The 27,492-nt window shown below is 42.5% G+C and overlaps 1 protein-coding gene and 1 pseudogene across 5 annotated transcripts in view; one reads left to right on the forward strand and one right to left on the reverse strand.

Annotated features, from left to right (window-relative positions):
* The window catches only part of NEK4 (NIMA related kinase 4), a 67,137-nt gene that overhangs the window by 12,239 nt on the left and 27,406 nt on the right, over nt 1-27,492 (forward strand). For 4 of the 5 annotated variants that reach the window (XR_009214412.1, XM_058442135.1, XM_032161308.2 and 1 more), the window contains exons 7-14: nt 6,922-7,326; nt 12,495-12,644; nt 13,190-13,339; nt 15,124-15,190; nt 16,021-16,130; nt 17,962-18,050; nt 21,125-21,330; nt 23,049-23,182. Coding sequence is in view for 4 of the 5 variants with exons in the window: in XM_058442135.1 (XP_058298118.1) it covers nt 6,922-7,326; nt 12,495-12,644; nt 13,190-13,339; nt 15,124-15,190; nt 16,021-16,130; nt 17,962-18,050; nt 21,125-21,330; nt 23,049-23,182 (1,311 nt within the window). In the remaining variant the exon portion in view is untranslated. Of the gene's footprint in view, nt 1-6,921; nt 7,327-12,494; nt 12,645-13,189; nt 13,340-15,123; nt 15,191-16,020; nt 16,131-17,961; nt 18,051-21,124; nt 21,331-23,048; nt 23,183-26,105; nt 26,396-27,492 lie in introns of those variants that run through there. The other variant, XM_058442136.1, reaches the window with a different exon arrangement.
* On the reverse strand, nt 4,242-5,412 carry LOC116473388 (AKT-interacting protein-like; annotated as a pseudogene).

Genomic DNA, 27,492 nt, shown 5'->3' on the forward strand with positions numbered 1-27,492 from the left:
CTTTTTTTACTTTCTTGATAATATCCTTTTCACAAAAGCTTCTAATTTTGATGAAGTCCAGTTTATCTATTTTTTTATTTTGTTGTCATAGCTAAGAATCCCTTGCCAAATCCAACGTCTTGAAAGTTTATGCCATAGTTTCTTCTAACAATTTTATAGTTTTAGCTCTTATATTTAGGTTGTTGATCCAATTTTTAGTTTTAATTTTTTCATTATGGTAAAATACACATAATGTAAAATTTACTATCTTAGCCATTTGTAAGTGTACAATTTAGTGGTGTTAAATACATCTATAATGCTATGCAGCCATCACCCCTCATCTTCATAACTCTCATATTGTAAAACTGAACTCTGTTACCATTAAACAGTATGTCCCCATTCCCTGCTACCCCAGTCCCTGGCAACCACTGTTCTACCATTCTACTTTCTTTCTTTCTTTTTTTTTTTTTTTTTTTGAGATGGAGTTTTGCTGTGTCACCCAGGCTGGAGTGCAGTAGCATGATCTCGGCTCACTGCAACCTCCACCTCCCTGGTTCAAGCAATTCCCCTGCCTCAGCCTCCTGAATAGCTGGGATTACAGGTGCACGCCACGACATCTGGCTAATTTTTTTGTATTTTTAGTAGAGACAGGGTTTCACCATGTTGGCCAGACTGGTCTTAAACTCCTGACCTCAGGCAATCCACTCACCTCGGCCTCCCAAAATGCTGAGATTACAGGTGTGAGCCACTGTGCCTGGCCCACCATTCTACTTTCTGTCTCCATGGTTTTGCCTAGTGTAAGTACCTCGGATAAGGGGTCTTGCAGTATTTGTCTTTCATGACTGCCTTATTTCGTTTCACATAATATCCTCAAGGTTCATCCATATTGTGACATGTCAGAATTGCCTTCCTTTTTAATGCTGAATAATATTCTGTTGTATGTATATCCCACATTTTGTTTATCTGTTTCATCTGCAGATGTACATTTGTGTTGTTTCCACCTTTTTTGCTATTGTGAATAATGCTGCTATGAAAATGAATGTACATATATCTCTTTGAGACCCTGATTTCTTTTTTTTTTTTCTGAGACAGAGTCTCACTGTTACCCAGGTTGGAGTGCAATGGCGCAATCTTGGCTCACTGTAACCTTCATCTCCCAGGTTCAAGCGATTCTCCTGCCTCAGCCTCCCAAGTAACTGGGATTACAGGCATGTGCCATCATGCCCAGCTAATTTTTGTATTTTTAGTAGGGATGGGATTTCACCATGTTGGCCAGGCTGGTCTCAAACTCCTGACCTCAGGTGATCCACCCCCCTCGGCCTTCCAAAGTGCTGGAATTACAGGCGTGAGCCACTGCTCCCAGCTAAGACCCTGATTTCTATTTTTTTGGGTATATAACCAGAAGTGGAACTACAGACCACATGGTAATTCTATTTTTAACTTTTTGAGGACCTGTAGTACTGTTTTCCACAACTTCTGTATCATTTTGCATTCCTATCAGCAGTACACAAAGGCTCCAATTTCTCTACATTCTCACCAGTACTTGTTATTTTCTGGGATTTTTTAGTAGCAGCCATCCTAATGAGCATGAGGTGGTATCTCATTGTAGTTTTGATTTGCATTTCCTTAGTGATTAGTTATATTGAGCATTTTTTGTGTGCTTATTGACCATTTGCATATCTTTTTGGGAGGAGTGTCTATTGAAGTCCTTTGCCCATTTTTGAGTTGGGTCGTTCATTTTTTGCTGTTGAATTTTAGGAGTTCTCCATATATTCACGATGTCAATCCTTTATCACATATATGATTTGCAAATATTTTCTCTCATTTCGTGGGTTACCTTTTTACTCTGTTGATAGTAACTTTTGATGCACAAAATTTTTAATTTTTGTGAAATCCAGTGTGTCTTTTTCTTGTGTTGCCTGTGCCTTTGGTGTCCTATCCAGAAAATCACTGGCAAATCCAATGTTGTGAAGCCTTTGCCTTATGTCGTCTTCTGAGAGTTTTATAGTTTTAGGTCTTACATTTAGGTTTTTTGTTAATTTTGAGTTAATTTTTTTTTTTTTTTTTTTTGAGACGGAGTCTCGCTCTGTCGCCCAGGCTGGAGTGCAGTGGCGCAATCTCGGCTCACTGCAAGCTCCGCCTCCCGGGTTCACGCCATTCTCCTGCCTCAGCCTCTCCAAGTAGCTGGGACTACAGGTGCCTGCCACCACGCCTGGCTAATGTTTTGTATTTTTAGTAGAGACGGGGTTTCACCGTGGTCTCGATCGCCTGACCTCGTGATCCGCCTGCCTCGGCCTCCCAAAGTGCTGAGATTACAAGCGTGAGCCACTACGCCCGGCCAATTTTGAGTTAATTTTTATATATGGTATTAGGTAAAGATCTGACTTCATTCTTCTGTATATGGATATCTAGCTTTTTCAGCACTATTTGTTGAAAAAACTGTCCTTTCCTCATTGAATGATCTTGGCATCTTTGTCAAAAATCATTCGACCACATATGCGAAGGTTTATTTCTGGGTTCCCCTTTCTGTTCCATTGGTTTCTATGTCTAATGTCTGTTTTTATACCAATACTATGCTGTTTTGATAATGTGGTTTTGTGGTATGTTTTAAAATCATGAAGCATGAGTCCTCCATCTCTATTCTTCTTTTTCAAGATTGTTTTGGCTATTTGGGATCCCTTGAGATTCCATTGAATTTTAGGATGGATTTTTCCATTTTTCCAAAGAATGTCATTGGGATTTTGACAGGGATTAGATTGAATCTATAGATTTCTCTGGGTAATATTAATATATTGACAATATTAAGCTCTTCTCAAGGAGATGCCCAAATGTAAAAAGAGAAAAAAAGAAAGAACAATGTTGTCTTTCAATCCATGAACATGGCATGTGTTTCCACTTATTTATGTCTTCTTTAAATTTCTTTCAGCACCATTTTGTAGATTTCACTATGTAAGTCTTTCTTTCGCCTTTTGGTTAATTCCTAATTATTTTATTATTTTTGATACTGTTGTAAATTGAATTGTTCTTGTAATTTGCTTCTCAGATTGTTTATTGTTAGTGTATAGAAATGCAACTGATTTTTGTGTGTTGACTTTGCCTCTTGCTACCTTGCTCAGTTCGTTTATTAGTTCCAACAGTTTCTGTGTGTGGAATCTTTAGGGTTTCCTAGACACAAGATCATATCATCTGCAAAAGGAGATAATTTTACTTCTTCTTTTCTAATTTTGATGCCTTTTATTTTTTTTCCTTGCCTAATTGCTCTGGCTAGAATTTCTAGTACTATATTGACTAGAAGAGGTGAAAACAGGCATTCTTGCCTTGTTCCTATCTTAGAGGAAAAGCTTTCAGTCTTTCACCATTAAATGTGATGTTTACTGTGGGTGTTTCATATATGACTTTTATTATGTTATGAATTTGTTTTTCTATTCCTAGTTTGTTGAATTTTTTTTAATCATGAAAAGGTGGTTTTTTTTTTTTTTTTCACAGCCCTGAAAATCATCACATAAGGGTGTTGATGATCATGTGGTTTTTTTCCTTCATTCTGTTAATGTGGTCTAATACTACATATGAAGCATATAATTCATTGTCTTTAATTACATTCACAGTATCATGCAGCCATCACCACTATCTTCCAAAACCTTTTCATCATTTCAAACAGAAACTTTGTACCCACTGAGCAATAATTTTCTGTTCCCTCTATCGTCAGGCCCTGGTAAGCTCTCATCTACTTTTTGTCTTCATGGATTTGCCTGTTCTGGATATTTTATATAAGTGGAATCATACAATATTTGTCTTTCTGTTTCTGGCTTCTTTCTTTCTTCTTTTTCTTTTTTGTTAAGAAGTTTGGTTTTTCTTTTTCTTTCTTTTTTTTTTTTTTTTTTTTGAGACGGAGTCTTGCTCTGTTGCTCAGGCTGGAGTTCAGTGGTGTGACCTTGGCTCACTGCAAGCTCTGCCTCCCAGGTTCATGCCATTCTCCTGCCTCAGCCTCCCGAGTAGCTGGGACTACAGGCGCCCGCCATCACGCCCGGCTAATTTTTTTGCATTTTTAGTAGAGACAGGGTTTCACCATGTTAGCCAGGATGGTCTGGATCTCCTGACCTCGTGATCTGCCCATCTCGGCCTCCCAAAGTTCTAGGATTACAGGCGTGAGCCATGGCGCCCAGCCCACAGTTTTGTTTTTCAAGCTGTCCATTGCCATTGGTCAGCTTGAACTAGTCCAGAGTCCAGCAGGAAAGTGCATGGTGTACCAGATTCACCATCTCTTAAGTTGCTACTGTTTTCTCTTCTTTACTGAAAGATTGTACTGAGCCAGGCTTTACCTATGACAGGCCGGCGACACGAACACTTATTGTGCTGTTCTTCAGGCCTTTCTGAGTCAGCATCTTTTCTCTGACTTCATCATGTACAGAAGGATTCCATGGAGAAAAGCTAATTGCATGAGTCTTCTATTTTAGATTGGTCAAACAAACGAGTAATGCACACCTTAACACTGTCAACCACTTTACTCTTAAAAAGCTGAACATCTTTCTCATACAGTATTGCAGCCTCTGGGTTTAGGGGGCTTTTTGTATCAATCTTGTAGAAAACTCTCCTTGCATATTGTTAGTACTTGCCAAATTTGGTTATGATTCCACCTCCATTTTCCAAATGCTCTTCACATCCAGTTCTTCTGAGGTGGCATCACCTAGTAGGTGAAAGATGGGAATACCAAATATCAAGCATGGATAGTCACCATCTGGATAGTAATTAGGGATGGATGTAAACTGCAAACTTAAATACACCATCTTTTTTTTTTTTTTGAGATGGAGTCTCGCTCTGTTTCCCAGGCTAGAGTGCAGTGGTGCGATCTTGGCTCACCACAACTTCTGCCTCCTGGGTTCAAGTGATCTCCTGCCTCAGCCTCCTAAGTAGCTGGGATTACAGGCATGTGGCACCACACCAGCAAGTTGTTATATTTTTGGTTGGAGACGGGGTTTCACCGTGTTAGCCAGGCTGGTCTCGAACTCCTGAGTGCTCCACCGCCTCGGACTCTCAAAGTGCTGGGATTATAGGTGTGAGCCACCACGCCTGGCCTGAATATGCCATCTTGATAAAGTCTGTGCCCTATGAATATTAGTCCAAACCACTTTAATACAGAGGGATAAGATGGCTGCACATAGACACCTAGTAACGTCTGCTCCACAACCAAGGTAAATTCAGCAAGAAGAGAGTATTTCAGGTGGACGAGTCTGTAGGAAGCATGCATGCCATTTGTTGACTGCTGCTGGGGCAGGAGATGTAGGCTTAGTTATGGGCAAAGCATTTTTGGGAATAGAAGGCAGCTGTTTCTTTGGCATAGCTCATTGAAGACTGATTTTCGCATCCCCTGCCAATGTATTCAGCTTCAGATCGTTTCCATATAGAGCTTGTAGACACGCTCCAGAAAGAGTACATAATGTGTACTCCAAACAAAGAAATTCAGTAGTATGTCATCAGACTCTTCTGTCCTCAGCATTCAATTTACCAGCCTTCCGGGCATTGTGCCTCACCTCTGTGCCTTCAATGTAGAGTTCCCAGCTACCCCATCGCCTTTGTGGCCCAGCAGCATCTCTGGCCACAGTGCCAGTCCTGCCCCTGCTTGCCCCCTGCCCTGTCCTGGCTTATTTCTTTTCTTTTCTGAGACAGGATCTCACTGTGTCAACCAGGCTGGAGCTCAGTGGTGTGATCACGGCTCACTGCAGCCTTGACCTCCTGGCTCAAGCAGTCCTCCCACGCAGGCTTCCAAGTAGCTGGGACTATAGGTACTTGCCACCATGCCCAGCTAATTTTTTGGTATTTTTTATAGAAATGGGGTTTCACCATGTTGCCTAGGCTGGTCTCAAACTCCTGAGCTCAAGTGATCCTCCTGCCTCTGCCTCCCAAAGTGCTGGGATGATAGGTGTGAGCCACCACACCCGGCCTGGCTTATTTTACTTAGCATGTTTTCAGGGTTCATTCATGTTTTAGCATGTATCAGAACTTCATTCCTTTTTATGGATTAGAAATATTCCATTGTATGTTTTTTTTTTTTTTTTTCTTTTTGAGACAGGGTTTCACTCCTGTTGCCCAGGCTGGAGTGCAGTGGCGGGCTCTTGGCTCACTACAACCTCCGCCTCCTAGGCTCAAGCAATCTTCCTGCATCAGCCTCCCAGGTAACTGGGACTACAGACATGCACCACCACACCTGACTAATTTTTGTATTTTTAGTAGAGATGGGATTTCATCATGTTGCCCAGGCTGGTCTCGAACTCCTGGCCTCAAGTGATTCACCTGCTTTGGCCTCCCAAACTGCTGGGATTACAGGAGTGAGCCATTGTGCCTGGCAGTATTTGCCACATTTTTTTTTTTTTTTTTTTTTTTTGAGACGGAGTCTCGCTGTCGCCCAGGCTGGAGTGCAGTGGCGCGATCTCGGCTCACTGCAGGCTCCGCCTCCCAGGGTTCACGCCATTCTCCTGCCTCAGCCTCCGGAGTAGCTGGGACTACAGGCGCCCGCCACCTCGCCCGGCTAATTTTTTTTTGTATTTTTAGTAGAGACAGGGTTTCACCATGTTAGCCAGGATGGTCTTGATCTCCTGACCTCGTGATCTGCCCGCCTTGGCCTCCCAAAGTGCTGGGATTACAGGCGTGAGCCACTGCGCCCAGCCGCCACATTTTGTTTATCCCTTCATTTGCTGATGGACTTTTGGATTGTTTCCGCCTTTTGACTATTTTGAATAAAGCTGCGGTAAACATTGGTGTACAAATACTTACTTGAGTCCCTGCTTTCAGTTCCTTGGATTTTTGATTACATACTTAGTAGTGGAATTGCTGGTCATATGTTAATTCTGTGTTTAACTTTTTGAGGAACCTCTTGTTGCATTTTGAGTTGATTTTGTATAAGATATGAGGAGTGCTATAATAATTTCCAAACATGTTTTCATTCAGGGTGAAGGCAAATGTTTGTCCCAGGAGAAGTCCAGGGCCTCTGGTCTCTTGAAGTCACCTGCCAGTCTGAAAGCCCATACCTGCAAACAGGACTTGAGCAATACCACAGAACTAGCCACAATCAGTAGGGTAAATATTGACATCTTACCTGCAAAAGGGAGGGATTCAGTGAGTGATGGCTTCGTTCAGGAGAATCAGCCAAGACATTTGGATGCCTCTAATGAGTTAGGAGGTATATGCAGTATTTCTCAAGTGGAAGAGGAGATGCTGCAGGACAACACTAAATCCAGTGCCCAGCCTGAAAACCTGATTCCCACGTGGTCCTCTGACATTGTCACTGGAGAAAAGAATGAACCAGTGAAGCCTCTGCAGTCCCTAATCAAAGAACAAAAGCCAAAGGACCAGGTGAGTGATATGCACACATGAGATATTGGTTTTGGAGAGAAGACTGAAAGTGCAGTTACAAATGTGTGGGTTCTGTTGTCATTTTAGGAAAATCAGTAATTCTGTGTATCAGTTTAAACATGGAAGAATATTTGCATCAAACCAAAAAGAAACCCAGTACCCTATAACAGTCACTCACCATTCCTTCTTGCCCACAACCCCTGGCAACATTTGTCTCTATGGATTTGCCTATTCTGAGGATTTCATATAAATGGAATCATACAATTTATGGCTTTTTGTGTTTGGCTTTTTTTTTTTTTTTGAGACGGAGTTTCACTCTTGTTTCCCAGGCTGGATTGCAATGGCGCGATCTCGGCTCACTGCAACCTCTGCCTCCTAGGTTCAAGTAATTCTCATGCCTCAGCCTCCTGAGTAGCTGGGATTACAAGCATTTGCCACCACACCCAGCTAATTTTTTTTTTTTTGAGACGGAGTCTCACTGTCGCCCAGGCTGGAGTGCAGTGGCATGATCTCGGCTCACTGCAACCTCCGCCTCCCGGGTTCACGCCATTCTCCTGCCTCAGCCTCCCGAGTAGCTGGGACTATAAGCACCCGCCACCACACTGGCTAATCGTTTTGTATTTTTAGTAGAGACGAGGTTTCACCATGTTAGTCAGGATGGTCTTGATCTCCTGACCTCGTGATCTGCCCATTTCGGCCTTCCAAAGTGCTGGAATTACAGGCATGAGCCACCGCGCTCGGCCAACGCCCGGCTAATTTTGTATTTTTAGACGGGGTTTCTTCATGTTGGTCAGGCTGGTCTCGAACTCCCGACCTCAGGTGATCGCCTGCTTTGGCCTCCCAAAGTGCTGGGATTACAGACGTAAGCCACTGGGCCTGGCCTGCCTTCTTTCACTTAACGTGATGTTTTCAAGGTTTATCTATGATGTAGGATGTACCAAAATTTTATTCCTTTTTTAAAAAAATTTAATTGTTTAATTTTTTTGAGACAGGGTCTCTGCTGCTCAGGCTAGAGTGCAGTGTGGCAAACACAGCTTACAGCAGCCTTGACTTCCTGGGCTTAAGTGATCCTCCTGCCTCAGCCTCCCGAGTAGCTGGGCTTAAGTGATCCTCCTGCCTCAGCCTCCCAAGTAGCTGGGACCACAGACATGCTCAGCTAATTTTTTTATTTCTATTTCTTGTAGAGAGATGGGGCCTTGCCATGGCCATGTTGCCCAGGCTGGTCTCAAACTCCTGGGCTCAAGCAGTCCTCCCAACTTGGCCTCCCAGCGTGCTGGGATTATAGGCGTGAGCCACTGCACCCTGCCTCATTCCTTTTTATTGCCAAATAATATACTGTATTTGTATTTGTATTTGTGTGCCTGTGTGTGTGTGTGTGTGTGTGTGTGTGTGTGTGTGTGTATATATATACACACATAGATGTATTTTTTGTTTGTTTCAGTCTCACTCTGTCACCCAGGCTAGAGTACAGTGGCGCGATCTCGGCTCACTATAACCTCCGCCTCCTGGGTTCAATGATTCTCGTGCCTCAGTCTCCCAAGTAGCTGGGACTGCATGTGCATACCACCATGCCCAGCTAATTTTAGTATTTTTAGTAGAGATGGGGTTTCACCATGTTGGCCAGACTGGTCTCAAACTCCTGACCTCAAGTGAATTGCCTGCCTTGGCCTCCCAAAGTGCTGGGATTACAAGTGTGAGCCACCATGCCCAGCCCATATATATTTTATTCATCCATTCATCAGTTGATGTAAATTTGGGTTGTTTCTACTTTTTAGGTACTTTTGTTTTCTAAGAGGAAGGTTATATGTGGATAATGCTGCTATGAACACTTGCATACCAGTTTCTGTGTGGACATATATTTTCAGTTCTGTTGAGTATGTACCTAGGAGTAGAATTGCTGGGTCATATGGTAACTCTATGTATTAAACTTTTTGAGAAACTACAAAATTATTTTCCAAAACAACTATATAATTTTGTTTCTGCCAGCAATATATGAGGGTTCCAGTTTATCTGCATCCATGCTAACACTTGTTACTGTTCATCGACTTGAACATAGTCATCCTAGTAGGTATGAAGTGGTTGTGATTTGCATCTCCCTAATGACCAATGATGTTGAGCATGTTTTTCGTTTTCTTTTTTTTTTGAGACAGAGTCTTGCCCTGTCGCCCAAGCGGGAGTGCAGTGGCACAATCTTGGCTCACAGCAACCTCCGCCTCCTGGGTTCAAGTGATTCTCCAGCCTCAGCCTCCAGAGTAGCTGGGATTACAGGCGTGTGCCACCACGCCCGGCTAATTTTTGTAGTTTTTCTAGCAGAGATGGGGTTTTACCATGTTGTTCAGGCTGGTCACAAACTTCTGACCTCAAGTGATCAGCCTGCCTTGGCCTCCCAAAGTGCTGGGATTACAGGCCTGAGCCACCACACCCAGCCTTGAGCATCTTTTTATATACTTTGGCCAGTATTTCTCCTTTGGAGAAATAATCTATTTGAATTCTTTGCCAATTTCAAAATTGGTTTATTTATCATTTTATTATTGAATTCTAAGAGTTCTTTATTCTAGATACCAGTTCCTTATTAGATACAGCATTTGAAAATATTGTCTCCCGTCCAGGAATGGTGGCTCACGCCTGTAATCCCAGCAGTTTGGGAGGCCAAGGCAGGAGGATCCCTTGAGCTCAGGAGTTCAAGACCAGCCTGGCCAACATAGTGAAACCCTGTTTCTACTAAAAATACAAAAATTAGCCGGGCATGGTGGCACGCGCCTATAATTCCAGCTACTCAGGACGCTGAGGCAGGAGAATCGCTTGAACTTGGGAGGCAGAGGTTGCAGTGAGCTGAGATTGCCCCAGTGCACTCCAGCCTGGGTGACGGGGCAAGACTCCATCTCAAAAAAACAAAAAAAATAAAATAAAATATTGTCTCCCATCCTCACCTCCCCTCCCCTCTTCCTCTTCTTCAGGGCCTTGCTCTGTTGCTGAGGCTGGAGTGCAGTGATGTGATCTCAGCTCACTGCAGCCTCCGCCTCCTAGGCTCAAGTGATCCTCCAATCTTAGCCTCTCGAGTAGCTGGGACTATGGGCGTACGCCAGCATGCCTGGCTAATTTTTTCTATTTTTTGTAGAGACAGGATCTCCCTGTGTTGTCTGGGCTGGTCTCAAACTCCTGGCTCGGCTCAAATCATCCTCCCACCTTGGCCTCTCAAAGTGCTGTGATTAAGGATGTGAGCCACTGCTCCTGGCTGAGCATCTAATTAACATGCATCAGACATAGTCCTAAGTACTTTTAGTGTATTCTCTCAGCTAATCCTCAAACAGTAATACAATATGGCTGTGGGTATTAGATCCATTTTTAAATGATGAAACTGGGCTCAGGGAAATTAAGTTTCTCACATAAGACTCCATCTAATGCTAAGCTCAATGGTCTTTTTGTTGTGCTTTTTAGGGTACATCCAAATAACTGATGTTTACTTGGGAAATAAATTTGTATTAAATTGGAATTCACTTAAAACATTTGTTCATTTTCAGAATGGAAAACCTATGAAAAGTTATGAGGAGATTTTTAAAAATAATTGAATCAAACATCAGTAGTTTTAGATTAAACACAATTTAAGTGATTGAATTAAAACAATTATTTTTATTTGGAGGAAGAGAAAAAAATCAGAACATTTGGATAACTGATGTCGGCATTTTGTCTTTGCCTGTCAACACTGCAAATAAACGTTCATTTTGAGAAAGACAACTCCTAATTTTCTTTTTAATTTATTAAAAAATTTTGGCCAGGCACAGTGGCTCACACCTGTAATCCCAGCACTTTGGGAGGCCGAGGCGGGCGGATCATAAGGTCAGGAGATCGAGACCATCCTGGCTAACACGGTGAAACCCCGTCTCTACTAAAAATACAAAAAAAAAAAAAAATTGGCTGGACGTGGTGGCGGGCGCCTGTAGTCCCAGCTACTCGGGAGGCTGAGGCAGGAGAATGGCGTGAACCCAGGAGGCAGAGCTTGCAGTGAGCCAAGATCGCGCCATTGCACTCCAGCCTGGGCGACAGAGTGAGACTCTGTCTCAAAAAAATAAAATAAAATAAAATAAGATAACATAAATAAATGAATTTTTTTTTTTTTTTTTTGAGACACTCTTGCTGTGTCACCCAGGTTAGAGGACAGTGGCGTGATCACGGCTCATGGTAGCTTTGACCTCCTGGACTCATGCAATCCTCTCACCTCAGCCTCCTGGGTAGCTGCGACTATCTGGCATATCACTACATCTGACTTTTTTTTTTTTTTTTTAATGGAGATGGAGGTCTCACTATGTTTCTCAGGCTGATCTTGAACTCGTGGCCTCCAGTGGTCTTCCTGACTTGGCTTCCCAGAGTGTTGGATTACAGGTGTGAGCTACCACACTCAGCTTCTTCTCATTTTCATTTACAATTTTAAAAGTAGGCATAGAGAGTTTGGCCATTTGGATGTTCAAAAGACTTTTCATTATTTTATGTTTTTGTGTGTGTTTGCTTCATTTTATAATCATTATTTTTTAACTGTTGCATTATGATTTAATTTCATTGCACAAAAATTTGAAATTGCAACTGCTTTTGTTTTCTTTTCTTTTCTTTTTTTTTTTTTTTTTTAGACGGAGTCTCACTCTGTCACCCAGGCTGGAGTGCAATGGCACGATCTCAGTTCACTGCAACCTCCCCCTCCCGGGTTCAAGCAATTCTCCTACCTCAGCCTTCCGAGTAGCTGGGATTACAGGTGCCTGCCACCATGCCCAGCTAATTTTTGTATTTTTGTAGAGATGGGGTTTCATGATGTTGGCCAGGCTGGTCTCGAACTCCTGACCTCGTGATCCTCCTGCCTCAGCCTCCCAAAGTGCTGGGATTACAGGCATGAGCCACCATGCTGGCCCGCTTCTTTTGTTTTCTAAGAGGAAGATTATGTATACCTCTGTATTCAATTCTGCATTGTTATGTTTGAACCATATTGTGAACTTTACATTGTGATGGGTCATTTTAGAACTTCCATGTAACACTTTAAATTGCAATATGGAAACCAGCTTTTAAAACTGAGGAAAGTTTTCATGCTAAAGACAAAAGCCACTTTTTATGGACAACTTACTTTGGATTACAATGTACCAGGTTGCTGCTGTACTTTAAAATGTTATTTTATTCTTTTTAAGTATCAAGTTGCTGGTGAATGTATTATAGAAAAACAGGGCAGAATCCACCCAGATTTACAGCCACACAACTCTGGGTCTGAACCTTCCCTGTCTCGACAGCGACGGCAGAAGAAGAGAGAACAGACTGAGCACAGAGGGGAAAAGAGACAGGTTGGCAGAGATCTCTTTGCTATAAGTCATTTTGCTTTGGTTTTGGAGGTGGACTTTGGGAAGCTCAATTTCTATTTAGAGCAATTAACAATTGCCAAAAAGGCATGTAAGAAATGCAAGGAACATATACAGAAGAGTGACAATGGCAACATCCTAAATACTAGTTTTCAAATATCAGTGAGTTTGAAGCAGAGTAAGGATTTTATCTTATCCAGCAAAGATGGACAGATCATTTTGAAAGTTAAAGGAATAGGCTAATGAGGGTAAACCTTTGGCCCCATCTGTATTGTACTGATGAACCGTTCTTTCTTCAGATTCTCCACAGAATCATGTTGACATCTCATTTCTAGAAATAACTTCAACACGTATCCTCTCCATAACCTTCTTAGATGATTGACTTTTGGCAGAGTCTTTCCAAAAAAAAATGCAATGTTTTGAAGGCTTTAAGAGCAAACCACGGACAAATACATAGGGAACCTGCTGATAGGGGAACGTTGGAAGGGGCTATATATGAAATGGATAATCTTCTTTTTTAATTATTTAAGTTCCAAGAGTCGCCTCCTCGATTTTTCCCTTCTCATCCCATTGTTGGGAAAGTGGATATCACATCAACCCAAAAAGAGGCTGAAAACCAACATAGAGTGGTCACTGGGTCTGTGAGCAGTTCAAGGAGCAGTGAGATGTCATCATCAAAGGTTGGTGGGAACATATGCTGGATTTTTAAAAACCTTATAACCAGGTGTGGTGGCTCATGCATGTAATCCCAGCACTTGGGGAGGCTGAAGCAAGAGGATCAGTTGAGCCCAAGAGTTCAAGACTGGCCTGGGCAATATAGTGAGACCTTGTCTCTACAAAAAATTTAAAAATTAGCGAAATGTGGTGGCACGTGCCTATAGTCCCAGCTACTCATCAGGCCGAGTTGGGAGGATGGCTTGAACCCAAAAGGCAGAGGTTAAGGTGAGCCAAGATCGTGCCACGTACTTCAGCCTGGGTGACAGAGCGATAACCTGTCTCAAAGCAAAAACCCTCTAAAACCTTCTTATAAAGCTTTTTGGTTGTAAAGTCTTGTGTATATTGTGAAGTTTTGTATTAAAACATCTTAGCTCTGCTTCTTGCCAAACACTTGAAGGAACAGATGGGACAGGTGTGATCTCAGCAGAATCTTTTTTTTTTTTTTGAGATGGATTCTCGCTCTGTTGCCCAGGCTGGAGTGCAGTGGCACAATCTTGGCTCACTACAACCTCCGTCTCCTGGGTTCAAGCAATTCTCCTGCCTCAGCCTCCTGAGTAGCTGGAACTACAGGTGCCAGCCACCACGCTCGGCTAATTTTTGTATTTTAGTAGAGATAGGGTTTCGCCATTTGGCCAGGCTTGTCTCAAACTCCTGACCTCAGATGATCCACCTTCCTTGGCCTCCCAAAGTGCTGGGATTATAAGTATGAGCCACTGCACCCAGCCTCAGCAGAATCTTTGATTGAAATGGACAGATTCTGTGGTTTCAGAGATGGTCACTTCCAGTGAATTAAAGAAACCAAGTAGGCCAGGCGCGGTGGCTCACGCCTGTAATCCCAGCACTTTGGGAGGCTGAGGTGGGCAGATCACGAGGTCAGGAGATCGAGACCATCCTGGCTAACACAGTGAAACCCCATCTCTACTAAAAATACAAAAATAAAATTAGCTGGGTGTGGTGGCAGGCGCCTGTGGTCCCAGCTACTCGAGAGGCTGAGGCAGGAGAATGGCGTGAACCCGGGGGGCAGAGCTTGCAGTGAGCTGAGATCAGGCCACTGCACTCTAGCCTGGTGAGCGAGACTCCATCTCAAAAAAAAAAAAAAAAAAAAAAAAAAAAAGAAACCAAGTAGATTCTGAATATGACAAATATGAAAGTCCCCATTTGCCCTTCCAAAAATGAGCACCTCCCAGAAACGAGGGCTGTGATCATTGTGATCACTTCTCACTAGTAGCTATAACCCTGCTGTGGGCTGGTTTCCAATGGACACTGCTCTAAGTCCAGCACAAGACCTGTTTTTTTTGGTCTTGCTGTGTCACCCAGGCTGGAGTAAGACCTTTTTCTTTTTTTTTTTTTTTTTTTTTTTTTTGAGACGGAGTGTTGCTCTTGCTCTGTCACCCAGGCTGGAGTGCAATGGCGCGATATCAGCTCATTGCAACCACCGCCTCCCAGGTTCAAGCAATTCTCCTGCCTCAGCCTCCCGAGTAGCTGGGATTATAGGCACGCGCCACCATGTTCGGCTAATTTTTGTATTTTTAGTAGAGACGGGGTTTCACCATGTTGGCCAGTCTGGCCTTGAACTCCTGACCTCGTGATCTGCCCACCCCAGCCTCCCAGAGTGCTGGGATTACAAGTGTGAGCCACCACATCCAGCCGAGACCTTTTTCTTAATGCTGAATGATACATCATGGATTGTAGGTGTTATAAGAATAGCAAGTAGGAATGGAAGTGACTCTGTGACTTTCTTTTAAAGGATCGACCATTATCAGCCAGAGAGAGGAGGCGACTAAAGCAGTCACAGGAAGAAATGTCCTCTTCAGGTAAAGTTGACTTCTTCATCTAATTGGCAGTTAGGGGCGTATGGTTCGTGGACAGAAACACTGGTTCTGACTATGAGAGGTTGAAACTTTCCAGCCGCAGTAAAACATGTAGGAAACCGATTTGGAAAAGATTTTGAAATTTCTTAGTCAAGTCTTTTAAGAAATCATCATAGGGTGTTGAATCCGGTTCAAATATCAGAGGAGGGGGATATTAAAGAAATAACAAGAGGGCTTTGAGTGGCAGTAAGTCCTGGGAGGTTTTAGACTGGAAATCAAGTGAATGTTTAACATTTTTCCATGTCCAGTGTCCACTGGTCAGTGAATTGCTCCCATCTTAGGAACAGAGGGAGGTTGCTCGGGGAGTGGTGCTGCTCTAGGCTGAGGGCTATCATTCTTTTTATTATTTTTTAAAGATAGTACTAGCAGTTTCCATTTATTGAATGCTGACCATGTCTTAGGCATTATGGTAAACATATTAAGTTTCATATTTGCAGTACTGCCAAAATATGCAGCATTATCCCCATTTTGCAGCTAAGGAAATTATCTCATTTCATATTTACAGTACTGCCAAAATATGCAGCATTATCCCCATTTTGCAGCTAAGGAAACAGAGGCTCTGAGGAGTTAAGTAACTTGCCCAAGGTCACAGAGCTGGTGGACCCAGAGCTAAGATTTCAGTTAAGGTGTCAGACACCAGAGAAATGATAAATGTGCTGTTTGAGTTACTTTTGGACTAGCTCTTGCTGGGGTATGTTCCATACCAAATACAAAGCCCTCTTCAGTTGGGGCAGCCCATCACAAACAACTACTGGGGATGTTTCCTTTTTCAGGCCCTCCAGGGAGGAAAGCTTCTCTGAGTGTAGCAGGGCCAGGAAAACCCCAGGAGGAAGACCAGCCCATGCCTGCCCGACGGCTCTCCTCTGACTGCGGCGTCACTCAGGTGCATTACGTACTCCTAAGAGAGAAGATGGACAGTCTGCATCTGGCAGGCCTAATGCAGTAAACCTTTTAAATGTCAGCTCCATTTATTTTTGGGACAGGGCCAGCTTGTTACATCTTTTCACTCTTGATAAAGAAAGGAACTGGTAAATAATAGTCAAAAGGATTATGTTTGACCCATTAAGGGAATAAATTTTTCAGGTACTCTTGTAAACAATTGATAGCCTAATTAAAAATATTTTGTAGGTTGTTCTTTAAAACAGGACTTCCTGATGCAGTGGCTCACGCTTATAATACTTGCACTTTGGGAGGCCAAGGTGAGAAGATTGCTTTAGCCCAGGAGTTTGAGATCAATCTGGGCAACATAGTTGGACCCTGTCTCTAAGAAAAAAAAATTCCCTGGCAAGGTGGCGCACACCTGTAGTCCCAGCCACTCAGAGGCTGAGGTGGAAGGATCGCTTGAGCCCAAGAGGTCGAGGCTGAGTGAGTTGTGTTCACACCACTGTGCTTTAGCCTGGGTGACAGAGCAAGACTCTGTCTCAAAAATATAAATAAAAAATAAATAAATAAATAATAAATAAATAAAAAACAGCTTTCTAAGGGCTTGCACTAGGCAACATTTTGCTCAATCTGCTGTGATACCAACATACCCATCTGTGTCGCCAGATTTGAGTCTCACCTGCTAATCATTCCTCAGTTTCTTATTTGTGTCAATGTAGTTTACCTTCTTGCCTGTAGATGATGTAGGGACACCATCTGATGGCTAAATGGGTAATTGCTAGGTTTCTAACCCATGTTCACCTCTCTGTATAATACTCTGGGAATTCTTCCTGCTCTTTGAAAGTATTGGATGTATTATTTCTTTAACTATATCATTTAGTTATTTCACTGATAGAGGCTGCCTTCCATATCCCAGAGTTGTAAGGTTTATGTGTATTTTTAGGTAATCCTTTAAAGCACTTTAACAGTCTCACATTAAGAGCAAGCTGAAGCTGGGCATGGTGGCTTGTGGGTGTTATCCCAGCTACTTGGGAGGCCAAGGAAGAAGGATTGCTTGAGCCCAGGAGTTTGTGGCCAGCCTGGGCAACATAGTGACACCCCTGTATCCAAAAAAACAAAACAAAAAAAGACAAACTGAGGTTGCCTAGGTAATTTAAAATGCCAACATTCCTATAGAACAAGCCTTCTGCTTAGGAGTTGATAAACCAGAACTAGCCATCCACTGTCCTCTGGAAATTTCTTCATAGCTGAGACTCTCCAGGACCCTCGTAAAACTTCACCTTGGCCAGGCGTGGTGGCTCACGCCTGTAATCCCAGCACTTTGGGAGGCCGAGGCGGGTAGATCATGAGGTCAGGAGTTGGAGACCAGCCTGGCCAACATGGTGAAACCCTGTCTCTACTAAAAATACAAAAATTAGCTGGGCGTTGTGGCACATGCCTGTAATCCCAGCTACTCGCAGGAAAATCACGAACCAGAGAGTCGGAAGTTGCCATGAGCCGAGATCGTGTCACTGCACTCTAGCCTGTCTCAAAAAAACACAAAAATCAAAAAACAAAACAAAACAAACAAAATAAAAAATTTCACCTGATGTTCTTCAGTTATTCTTGTGAACTTTATGAGTGAACTGGGATATCATATGGGTAAAATCACTTCAATGTTTTTTTCTTTTTGCCACAAATCATATGGGAACAATTTTTGTATTTGTTAGATTCTCCTGTTATATTGCACCTAGGAATGTATTGTGTCTAGTTGTTGCATCTAAGACTGGTTCAAGTATCACATTCTGGTTGTGTTGTCATGTAGAATTTTATTTCTTCCAAACATTTATTAGGAAAGGAAACTGATTCATTGTCTGTCTGAGGATGAGTTAAGTTCTTCTACAAGTTCAACTGATAAGTCAGATGGGGATTACAGGGAAGGGTAAGTTTTTGTTTTTCTGTCTCCCTTTATAAACTATTTCTGTTTTAATGAATATTAAATGTACATTTTCAGTAGTATTCAGATCTCTAGTTTCCCACTGATAAAATTATAAATGGTTTGTGGCATATGCTGGAGCTAAAAATGTCTCTTTTTTTTTTTTTTTTGAGACAGAGTTTCGCTCTTGTTGCCCAGGCTGGAGTGCAGTGGCATGATCTCGGCTCACTGCAACCTCTGCCTCCTGGGTTCAAGCGATTCTTCTGCCTCAGCCTCCCTAGTAGCTGGGATTACAGGTGCCCGCCACCACACCTGGCTAATTTTGTATTTTTAGTAGAAACAGCCTTTCTCCATGTTGGTCAGGCTGGTCTTGACTTCTGACCTCAGGTGATCCGCCTGCCTCGGCCTCTCTAAGTGCTGAGATTACAGGTGTGAACCACTGCGCCTGGCCAAAAATGTCTCTTCTATGCACACGTCTGATTTTCTTCTTTTTTTTTTTTTTGAGACGGAATCTTGCTCTGTCGCCCAGCCTGGAGTGCAGTGGCACAATCTCGGCTTGCTGCAACCTTTGCCTCCTGGGTTCAAGCAATTTTTCTGCCCCAGCCTCCCGAGTAGCTGGGACTACGGGCACGTACCACCACACCCCGCTAATTTTTTGTATTTTTAGTGGAGACGGGGTTTGACCGTATTAGCCAGGATGGTCTCGATATCCTGACCTTGTGATCCACTCCCCTCCGCCTCCCAAAGTGCTGAGATTATAGGCCTGAGCCACCATGCCCGGCCACACATCTGATTTTCATTCAGAATTCTTAAAGAATGTCTTGTTAGATGTGTAGATACATAGTTTTCATCAGATTTAGAAAAACTTTGGCTGGCCAGGTGCAGTGGCTCACGCCTGTAATCCCGGCACTTTGGGAGGCCGAGTCGGGCGGATCACTTGAGGCCAGGAGTTCAAGACCAGCCTGGCCAACATGGTGAAACCCTGTCTCTACTAAAAATTCAAAAAAGTTAGCTGGGCATGGTGGCACATGCCTGTAATCCCAGCTACTCAGAAGGCTGAGTCAGGAGAATCACTTGAACCCGGAAGGCAGAGAATGCAATGAGCCGGGTGAGATCATGCCACTGTACTCCAGCCTTGGCGACAGAGCAAGACTAAAAAAAGAATAAAGAGGCCGGGCGTGGTGGCTCACGCCTGTAATCCCAGCACTTTGGGAGGCTGAGGCAGGCAGATCATGAGGTTAGGAGATCGGATCGAGACTGTCCTGGCTAACACGGTGAAACCTCGTCTCTACTAAGAATACAAAAAAAATTAGCCGGGCGTAGTGGTAGGCACCTGTAGTCCCAGCTACTCAGGAGGCTGAGGCAGGCGAATGGCGTGAACCAAGGAGGTGGAGCTTGCAGTGAGCTGAGGTTGCGCCACTGCACTCCAGCCTGGGTGACAGAGCAAGACTCCGTCTCAAAAAAAAAAAAAAACAGTAAAGGAAAACTTTGGCCATTATTTCACTCTGTGCCCAGGCTGAAGTGCAGTGGCACGATCTCAGCTCACTGCAAGCTCAAGCTCCGCCGCCCGGGTTCACACCATTCTCCTGACTCAGCCTCCCAAATAGCTGGGACCACAAGTGCCCGCCACCACACCCGGCTAATTTTTTGTATTTTTTTAGTAGAGATGGGCTTTCACCATGTTCGCCAGGATGGTCTCGATCTCTTGACCTTGTGATCCGCCCACCTCGGCCTCCCAAAGTGCTAGGATTACAGGCGTGAGCCACCACGCCCCGCCTGGCCATTATTTCTTCACTTTTTTTTTTGGACTTCTTCCTGCCCTCTTAGGGATTCCAATTACATGTATATTAGGTTCCTTAAATTTGTGCCACAGCTCACTGATGCTCTGTTTATTTTTACTTTTTAAAAAAATATTTTATTTATTTTATTTATTTTTTGAGACAGAGTCTCACTCTGTCGTCCAGACTGGAGTGCAGTGGCATGATTTCGGCTCACTGCAACCTCTGCCTCCTGAGTTCAAGGTATTCTCCTGTCTCAGCCCTGCCGAGTAGCTGGGATTACAGGCACATGCCACCACGCCCAGCTACATTTTTGTATTTTTAGTAGAGACCGGGTTTCACCATATTGGCCAGGCTGGTCTCGAACTCCTGATCTCAGGTGATCTGCCCACCTTGGCCTCCCTGAGTGCTGGTATTACAGGCATGAGCCACTGCACCTGGCCTATTTTTACTTTTTTTCTGTTTCACATTTCATAGATTCTATTGCTATGTCTTTGAGTTCATTAATCTTTTCTTCTGCAGTGTCTAATCTGTTAATTCTATCCCGTGTATTTAATATATTGTATCTTTCATTTCTATAAATTTGATTTGGGTCTTTTTTTAATGTCTTTGTGTCTCTCCTTAACATGTTCATGTTTTCTTCTACCTTGGCCATATGGAATATATTTATACTACCCATTTTAATGTCCTCATTTATTAATTCTATCAGTCGTGTCACTTTTGAATATGTTTCTATTAACTGATTTCTTTCTCTTCACAAATGTATGATATTTTCCTGCTTCTTTGCCCATCTGGTTATTTTTGATGGGATGCTAGACACTGAATTTTACCTCATTGGAAGCTGGTATTTTGTTTTTCTTTAAATATTCTTGAACTTTGTACTTGAGTATAGTTAAGTTACTTTGAAATAGGCAGAATTTGGGCCGTTTCTTTTAGACTCTCTCCAAGGTTCCTGTCTCACTTTCTAGTGACAGTGCTTGTTCTGAACTCTGTGCTTTCCATAAGATTGTGAGTTCTCTTGTACTTTGATCTGCCCATAGCCTGCCCTTAGGCTTAAAGGTGTTGACTCTTCTCCAAGATCTGCCTGCAGATTTTGTTTATTCTGCATTGCCTTTATGTTGTTGAGTTTTGTATTTTGTCTAGTATTTGTAGTTGTTATTTGTGGAAGGGTCAGGTCAGTCTGTAGGAGCTTACTTGGACATTTCAAAGCAGAACTCCCGAAAGGTCGTTTTGCACGTAATTTTTTAATGAAAAATTCTCATGAAGCCAATTAAATAACAAAGGGATATTTTTTTCCCCCAGGAAAGGTCAGACAAATGAAATTAATGCCTTGGTACAACTGATGACTCAGACCCTGAAACTGGATTCTAAAGAGAGCTGTGAAGATGTCCCGGTAGCAAACCCAGCGTCAGAATTCAAACTTCATCGGAAATATCGGGACACACTGATACTTCATGGGAAGGTTGCAGAAGAGGCAGAGGAAATCCATTTTAAAGAGCTACCTTCAGGTGATCAGCTTATTATTATTTTTTGTTTTTTTGACGGAGTCTCACTCTGTCACCCAGGCTGGAGTGCAGTAGCGTCATCTTGGCTCACTGCAACCTCTGCCTCCCGGGTTCAAGCGATTCTCCTGCATCAGCCTCCCAAGTAGCTGGGACTACAGGCGTGCACCACCATGCCCGGCTAATTTTTGTGTTTTTGGTAGAGGCGGGGTTTCACCATTTGGCCAGGCTGGTCTTGAACTCCTGACTTCAGGTGATCCTCCCACCTTGGCCTCCCAAAGTGCTGGGATTACAGGCGTGAGCCACCACGCCTGGCCTAGTTTATTCTTTTGCAGCAAACTGGAGAGCATGTGTTTATTGGAGAATTGTGTCAAAACAAGGAACTAATGCCTATAAATTTTTTCGTGTTTTTAAAATTATTTCATTTGCATGTCTCCATAAAAGGTATATCTTATGTTATGCAACAGAGGTATTCCTGAAAAGTTACATGAAAATTGATTTTTAAAAATAAATAAATAGATAAATGTTTGTGGTTTTTCATGTGACTTTTCTTCAAGTTAGACAGTTGTGTTGTTTTTTAGGTTTAAGAGATGGTAGTGAAGCTTAAGTTCATATGTAAATATTAAGTCATTAAACCAAACTCTTGTCATAGGGAAAAAAGAATGTCAGTGTAACAAGATTTTTTAAAAAACAGGCCTGCTGGGTACGGTGGCTCATGCCTGTACTTTGGGAGGCTGAGGAGGGCAGATTGCTTGAGTCCAGGAGTTTGAGACCAGCCTGGGCAACATGATGAAAACTTGTGTCTACAAAAAATACAAAAATTAGCCAGGCAAAGTGGCTCATGCCTGTAGTCCCAGCTACTCAGGAGGCTGAGGTAAGAGGATTTCTTGAACCCAGGAGGTTGAGGCTGCAGTGAGCCATGAGCATGCCACTGCACTCCAGCCTGAGCAACAGAGCAAGACCCTATCTCAAAAAATCAAATGAAATGAAATAAAAATAAAATAATAAAATAAAATACCAAAAAAAAAAAAAAAAAGGCCTGGTGTGGTATAATCATGCCTGTAATCTCATTGCTTTGGGAGGCCGAGGTGGGAGGATTGCTTGAGGCCAGGAGTTCAAGACCAACCGGGACAACATAGACCCCATCACTACAAAAAATTTAAGAATTAGTTGGACATGGTAGTGCATTCCTATAGTTCTGGCTACTTGGGAGGCTGAGGCAGGATGATTGCTTAAGCTCAGGAATTAGAGGCTATAGTGAGCTATGGTCACGCTGCACTACATCCCTGTGACAGTGCAAGACCCTGTCACTTAAAAAAAAAAATAGGCTGGGCGCAATGACTCATGCCTGTAATCCCAGCACTTTGGGAGGCCGAGGTGGGCGGATCACAAGGTTAGGAGATCGAGACCATCCTGGCTAACACAGTGAAACCCTGTCTCTACTAAAAATACAAAAAATTAGCCGGGCATGGTGGTGGGCACCTGTAGTCCCAATTAGTTGGGAGGCTGAAGCAGGAGAATGGCGTGAACCCAGGGGGTGGAGCTTGTAGTGAGCTGAGATCGTGCCACTGCACTCCAGCCTGGGCAACAGAGCAAGACTCTGTCTCAAAAATAAAAAAATAAAAATAAATAAAATAAAATACAAAATTTTAAAAAATTGCAGTGTTCTTGCTATAGTGGTAAAAGTGTTTATTTTTCCCTTTGTCTTTGTTGTTGCCTTTTAGCTATCATGCCAGGTTCTGAAAAGATCAGGAGACTAGTTGAAGTCTTGAGAACTGATGTAATTCGTGGCCTGGGAGTTCAGCTTTTAGAGCAGGTGTATGATCTTTTGGAGGAGGAGGATGAATTTGAGAGAGAGGTGAGTGTCTCATTAGCTGTATCAAGCTGCTTATGTTATAGAATTTTTTAAACAACCTTTTGAAATATAAATCACACATAACAATTCACTCATCTAAAGTGTACAGTTCAATGGTTTTTAATGTGTTTACAACGTTGTACAATCATTACCACAATTGATATTGGAACATTTTCATTACCCCCCAAGAAACCCTGCACCTGTTAGCAGTCACTCCCCATGGTCCGCATTGCCAAATCTGAAGTCTTGAAGATTTATTTTTATATTTTCTTCTAAGAGTTTTTTTAGTTTTAGCCCTTTTAGGTCTTTGGACACTTTTTTTTTTTTTAAGGAAAATTTAAACTTTAGCTTGGGCGTGGTGGCTCACACCTGTAATCACAGCACTTTAGGAGGCTGAGGTGAGTGGATCACCTGAGGTCAGGAGTTCCAGACCAGCCTGGCCAACGTGGTGAGTGGTGAAAGCCCGTCTCTACTAAAAATACAAAAATTAACTGGGCACGGTGGCACGCACCTGTAATCCCAGCGGCAGGGGAGGCTGAGGCAGGAGAATTGTTTGAACCTAGGAGGCGGAGGTTGCAGTGAGCCGAGATTACGCTACTGCACTCTAGCCTGGGTGACAGCAAGACTCTGTCTCGAAAAAAATAAAATAAACTGTATTATCTATTACCTAAAACATGAGAACTATGTACATTCTAAATCAAAGAGTTACAAATTATAGTGCCAGCAGTTAAATGTGAATCACACTCAAGAATTTCTATATTGGTAGTTTTCTTTTTTTAAAATGAAATTTCATTTTATTCTGGTAAAGACTAATGTATGCCTGATCACCTAGTGATAATCCATAAGTTTGGTAATTCACAACATTTTTAGAAACCACATAATATTAACATTCAAATAAAGCATTATAGAAAATTTTATAAAGAATGAAGTGCTAGTTGGGCAGGGATGGGTGGGACAAAAAGAAAAGAATGAAGTGTTTACTATAATTCTTTTTTTTTTTTTATGAGATGGAGTCTTGCTCTGTCTCCTAGGCTGGAGTGCAGTGGCGCGATCTCGGCTCACTACAAGCTCTGCCTCCCCGGTTCATGCTATTCTCCTGCCTCAGCCTCCTGAATAGCTGGGACTACAGGTGCCCGCCACCATGCCCAGCTAATGTTTTGTATTTTTAGTAGAGACAGGGTTTCACTGTGTCAGCCAGGATGGTCTCGATCTCCTGACCTCATGATCTGCCCACCTCGGCCCCCCAAAGTGCTGGGATTACAGGCGTGAGCCACTGGGCCCGGCCTGCTATAATTCTTTTTAAAAACGTTGGTTCATCTTGAAAGATTGATGGATTTTTAAAATATCAGAAGAAAAGGAAAATAAATTTCTCCCCGCCAAAAATACATAAGAACCACTTACTGGCACTTGTATTTTAAGTACCTGGAAAAAAACAGGACAGATTTCTAAAGGCAATTAATAACAGCTGTTACAAGGACTTGTTTCATTTGATTTAGCACCAAGTAAAATAAGAGTAGATATGCCATGGAAGACATAGTCGGGTTTTTCCTCCACTGCTCATATTGCCCCACTTCTCCTACCAGACCATACAGTACGTCAGCAACCATCCTTGTTGCCCCACTAAGGAATCACTTTAGATTCCAATTTTTAAATGGCTGGTCAGATGACACCAGTAGAGTTCTTTGCCCTTAAGATAAGGTGGCAGTGAATGCTAACAGGTATCAATTTATTTGATCAGAAACAAGCAACTCCTTCAGGAAATTAACTTACTTTCCTGATCCTTGTTAACCTATCATGTAAATTCTTTTTATTGGCACACCTGTTTACTAATTACGATTGATTGCTATTTATGGCAAAGGAACATTCCCCAAGCATGCCTGAGCTATTTACTAGTGACACAGTGTGCTTACTTTACATAGTGCCATGGGTTTTCTCTTTTTCTTTTATTTTTGGGAGGGGTGTACAATACCTTGTTATTTATCAGGGCAGATCTCATACATTGGATCAAAAAGAGAAACTGGTAAGTAGATCGTAAAACACATTTCTTAACCTGAGTAACATCTGTAAACATAGACTTTAACTACATTTTGTTGAAAAATTCATTCAACTTTGGTGCTTATCCAAGAACTTACAATGTCAATTTCTGACATAAATAATAACCCTCAGTATATACGTATTTTCAAAAGAAAACAAGTGATCTTAAAGTAATATTTTTATCTATGTAATTGATACATTTTTATAGCAAATTGAAAATTCTGAGCAAACTGAGAGCGTGTTTAACACCAAAATAAATTTTGCTCTAACAAATGTTTTAAAAGTTTAGACATCTCTGATGTTTTTGAAGATAACTGGATAAAACACACTAGATGATTTCAAAAGATGAATCTTGGTATCCATCTCATTTGACACTTCCTTAGTATTCAGAATAAAATTAGTAGAAATAAAAGTAGTATACTTTTCAAAGAATTCATACATACGGGAAGTCTAACGAAAAGCAGCTTCTAAATGGAAGGCCTGGGAGGTTTGCTCATCTTACTCGTTACATGTATTTCTCCTCATGGAGTAACTGAAGAGCTTTCTGGCTTGTTTGTGGAATTTTAGTTGGTAGGAAAGCATATACGTAGGGCCAAATCTTCTTGGTTTCTGTTCTGGAGAATGTTTCCATTACCCCTTTTTTTCTGGTAATATTCTAAGACTGGCTTTGTTTCATCTCACAAGCCTTTAGTCTCTTGATAACCATCTCTAGTTTATCATCCTCTTGCTGAATGAGAGGCTCCCCAGTCAGATCATCAATGCCAACAGTTTTGGGAGGGTTGAATTCAATGTTGTAGACTTGGCCACTGGCGGGATGAATTGTACTGGTAGTTTTGATTAAACTCTCTACTCCGATATAACTGTTCTTTCTTTTTTTTTTTTTTTTTTTGAGACGGAGTCTCGCTGTGTCACCCAGGCTGGAGTGCAGTGGCACGATCTCGGCTCACCTTCACCTCCTAGGTTCAAGCGATTCTTCTGCCTCAGCCTCCCTCGGCTGGGACTACAGGCGTGTGCCACCACACATGGCTAATTTTTGTATTTTTAGTAGAGACAGAGTTTCACCATGTTGGCCAGGATGGTCTCGATCTCTTTTTTTTGAGTTGGAGTCTCACTCTGTTACCTAGCAGGCTGGAGTGCAGTGGCATGATATCGGCTCACCGCAATCTCCGCCTCCTGGGTTCAAGCAATTCTCCTGCCTCAGCCTCCCGAGTAGCTGGGATTACAGGTGCCCGCCACCATGCCTGGCTAATTTTTTTTTTTTATTATACTTTAGGGTTTTAGGGTACATGTGCACAATGTGCAGGTTTGTTACATATGTGTCCATGTGCCATGTTGATTTCCTGCACCCATTAACTCGTCATTTAGCATTAGGTGTATCTCCTAATGCTGTCCCTCCCCCATCCCCCCACCCCACAACAGTCCCCGGAGTGTGATGTTCCCCTTCCTGTGTCCATGAGTTCTCATTGTTCAATTCCCACCTATGAGTGAGAACATGCGGTGTTTAGTTTTTTGTCCTTGCGATAGTTTACTGAGAATGATGTTTTCCAGTTTCATCCATGTCCCTACAAAGGACACGAACTCATCATTTTTTATGGCTGCATAGTATTCCATGGTGTATATGTGCCACATTTTCTTAATCCAGTCTATCGTTGTTGGACATTTGGGTTGGTTCCAACTCTTTGCTATTGTGAATAGTGCTGCAATAAACATACGTGTGCATGTGTCTTTATAGCAGCATGATTTATAGTCCTTTGGGTATATACCCAGTAATGGGATGGCTGGGTCAAATGGTATTTCTAGTTCGAAATCCCTGAGGAATCGCCACACTGACTTCCACAATGGTTGAACTAGTTTACAGTCCCACCAACAGTGTAAAAGTGTTCCTATTTCTCCACATCCTCTCCAGCACCTGTTGTTTCCTGATTTTTTAATGATGGCCATTCTAACTGGTGTGAGATGGTATCTCACTGTGGTTTTGATTTGCATTTCTCTGATGGCCAGTGATGATGAGCATTTCTTCATGTGTTTTTTGGCTGCATAAATGTCTTCTTTTGAGAAGTGTCTGTTCATGTCCTCTGCCTACTTTTTGATGGGGTTGTTTGTTTTTTTCTTGTAAATTTGTTTGAGTTCATTGTAGATTCTGGATATTAGCCCTTTGTCAGATGAGTAGGTTGCAAAAATTTTCTCCCATTCTGTAGGTTGCCTGTTCACTCTGATGATAGTTTCTTTTGCTGTGCAGAAGCTCTTTAGTTTAATGAGATCCCATTTGTCGATTTTGG

The sequence above is a fragment of the Hylobates moloch genome, unplaced genomic scaffold (assembly GCF_009828535.3).
Source record: "Hylobates moloch isolate HMO894 unplaced genomic scaffold, HMol_V3 SCAFFOLD_8, whole genome shotgun sequence".
NCBI lineage: Eukaryota > Metazoa > Chordata > Mammalia > Primates > Hylobatidae > Hylobates > Hylobates moloch.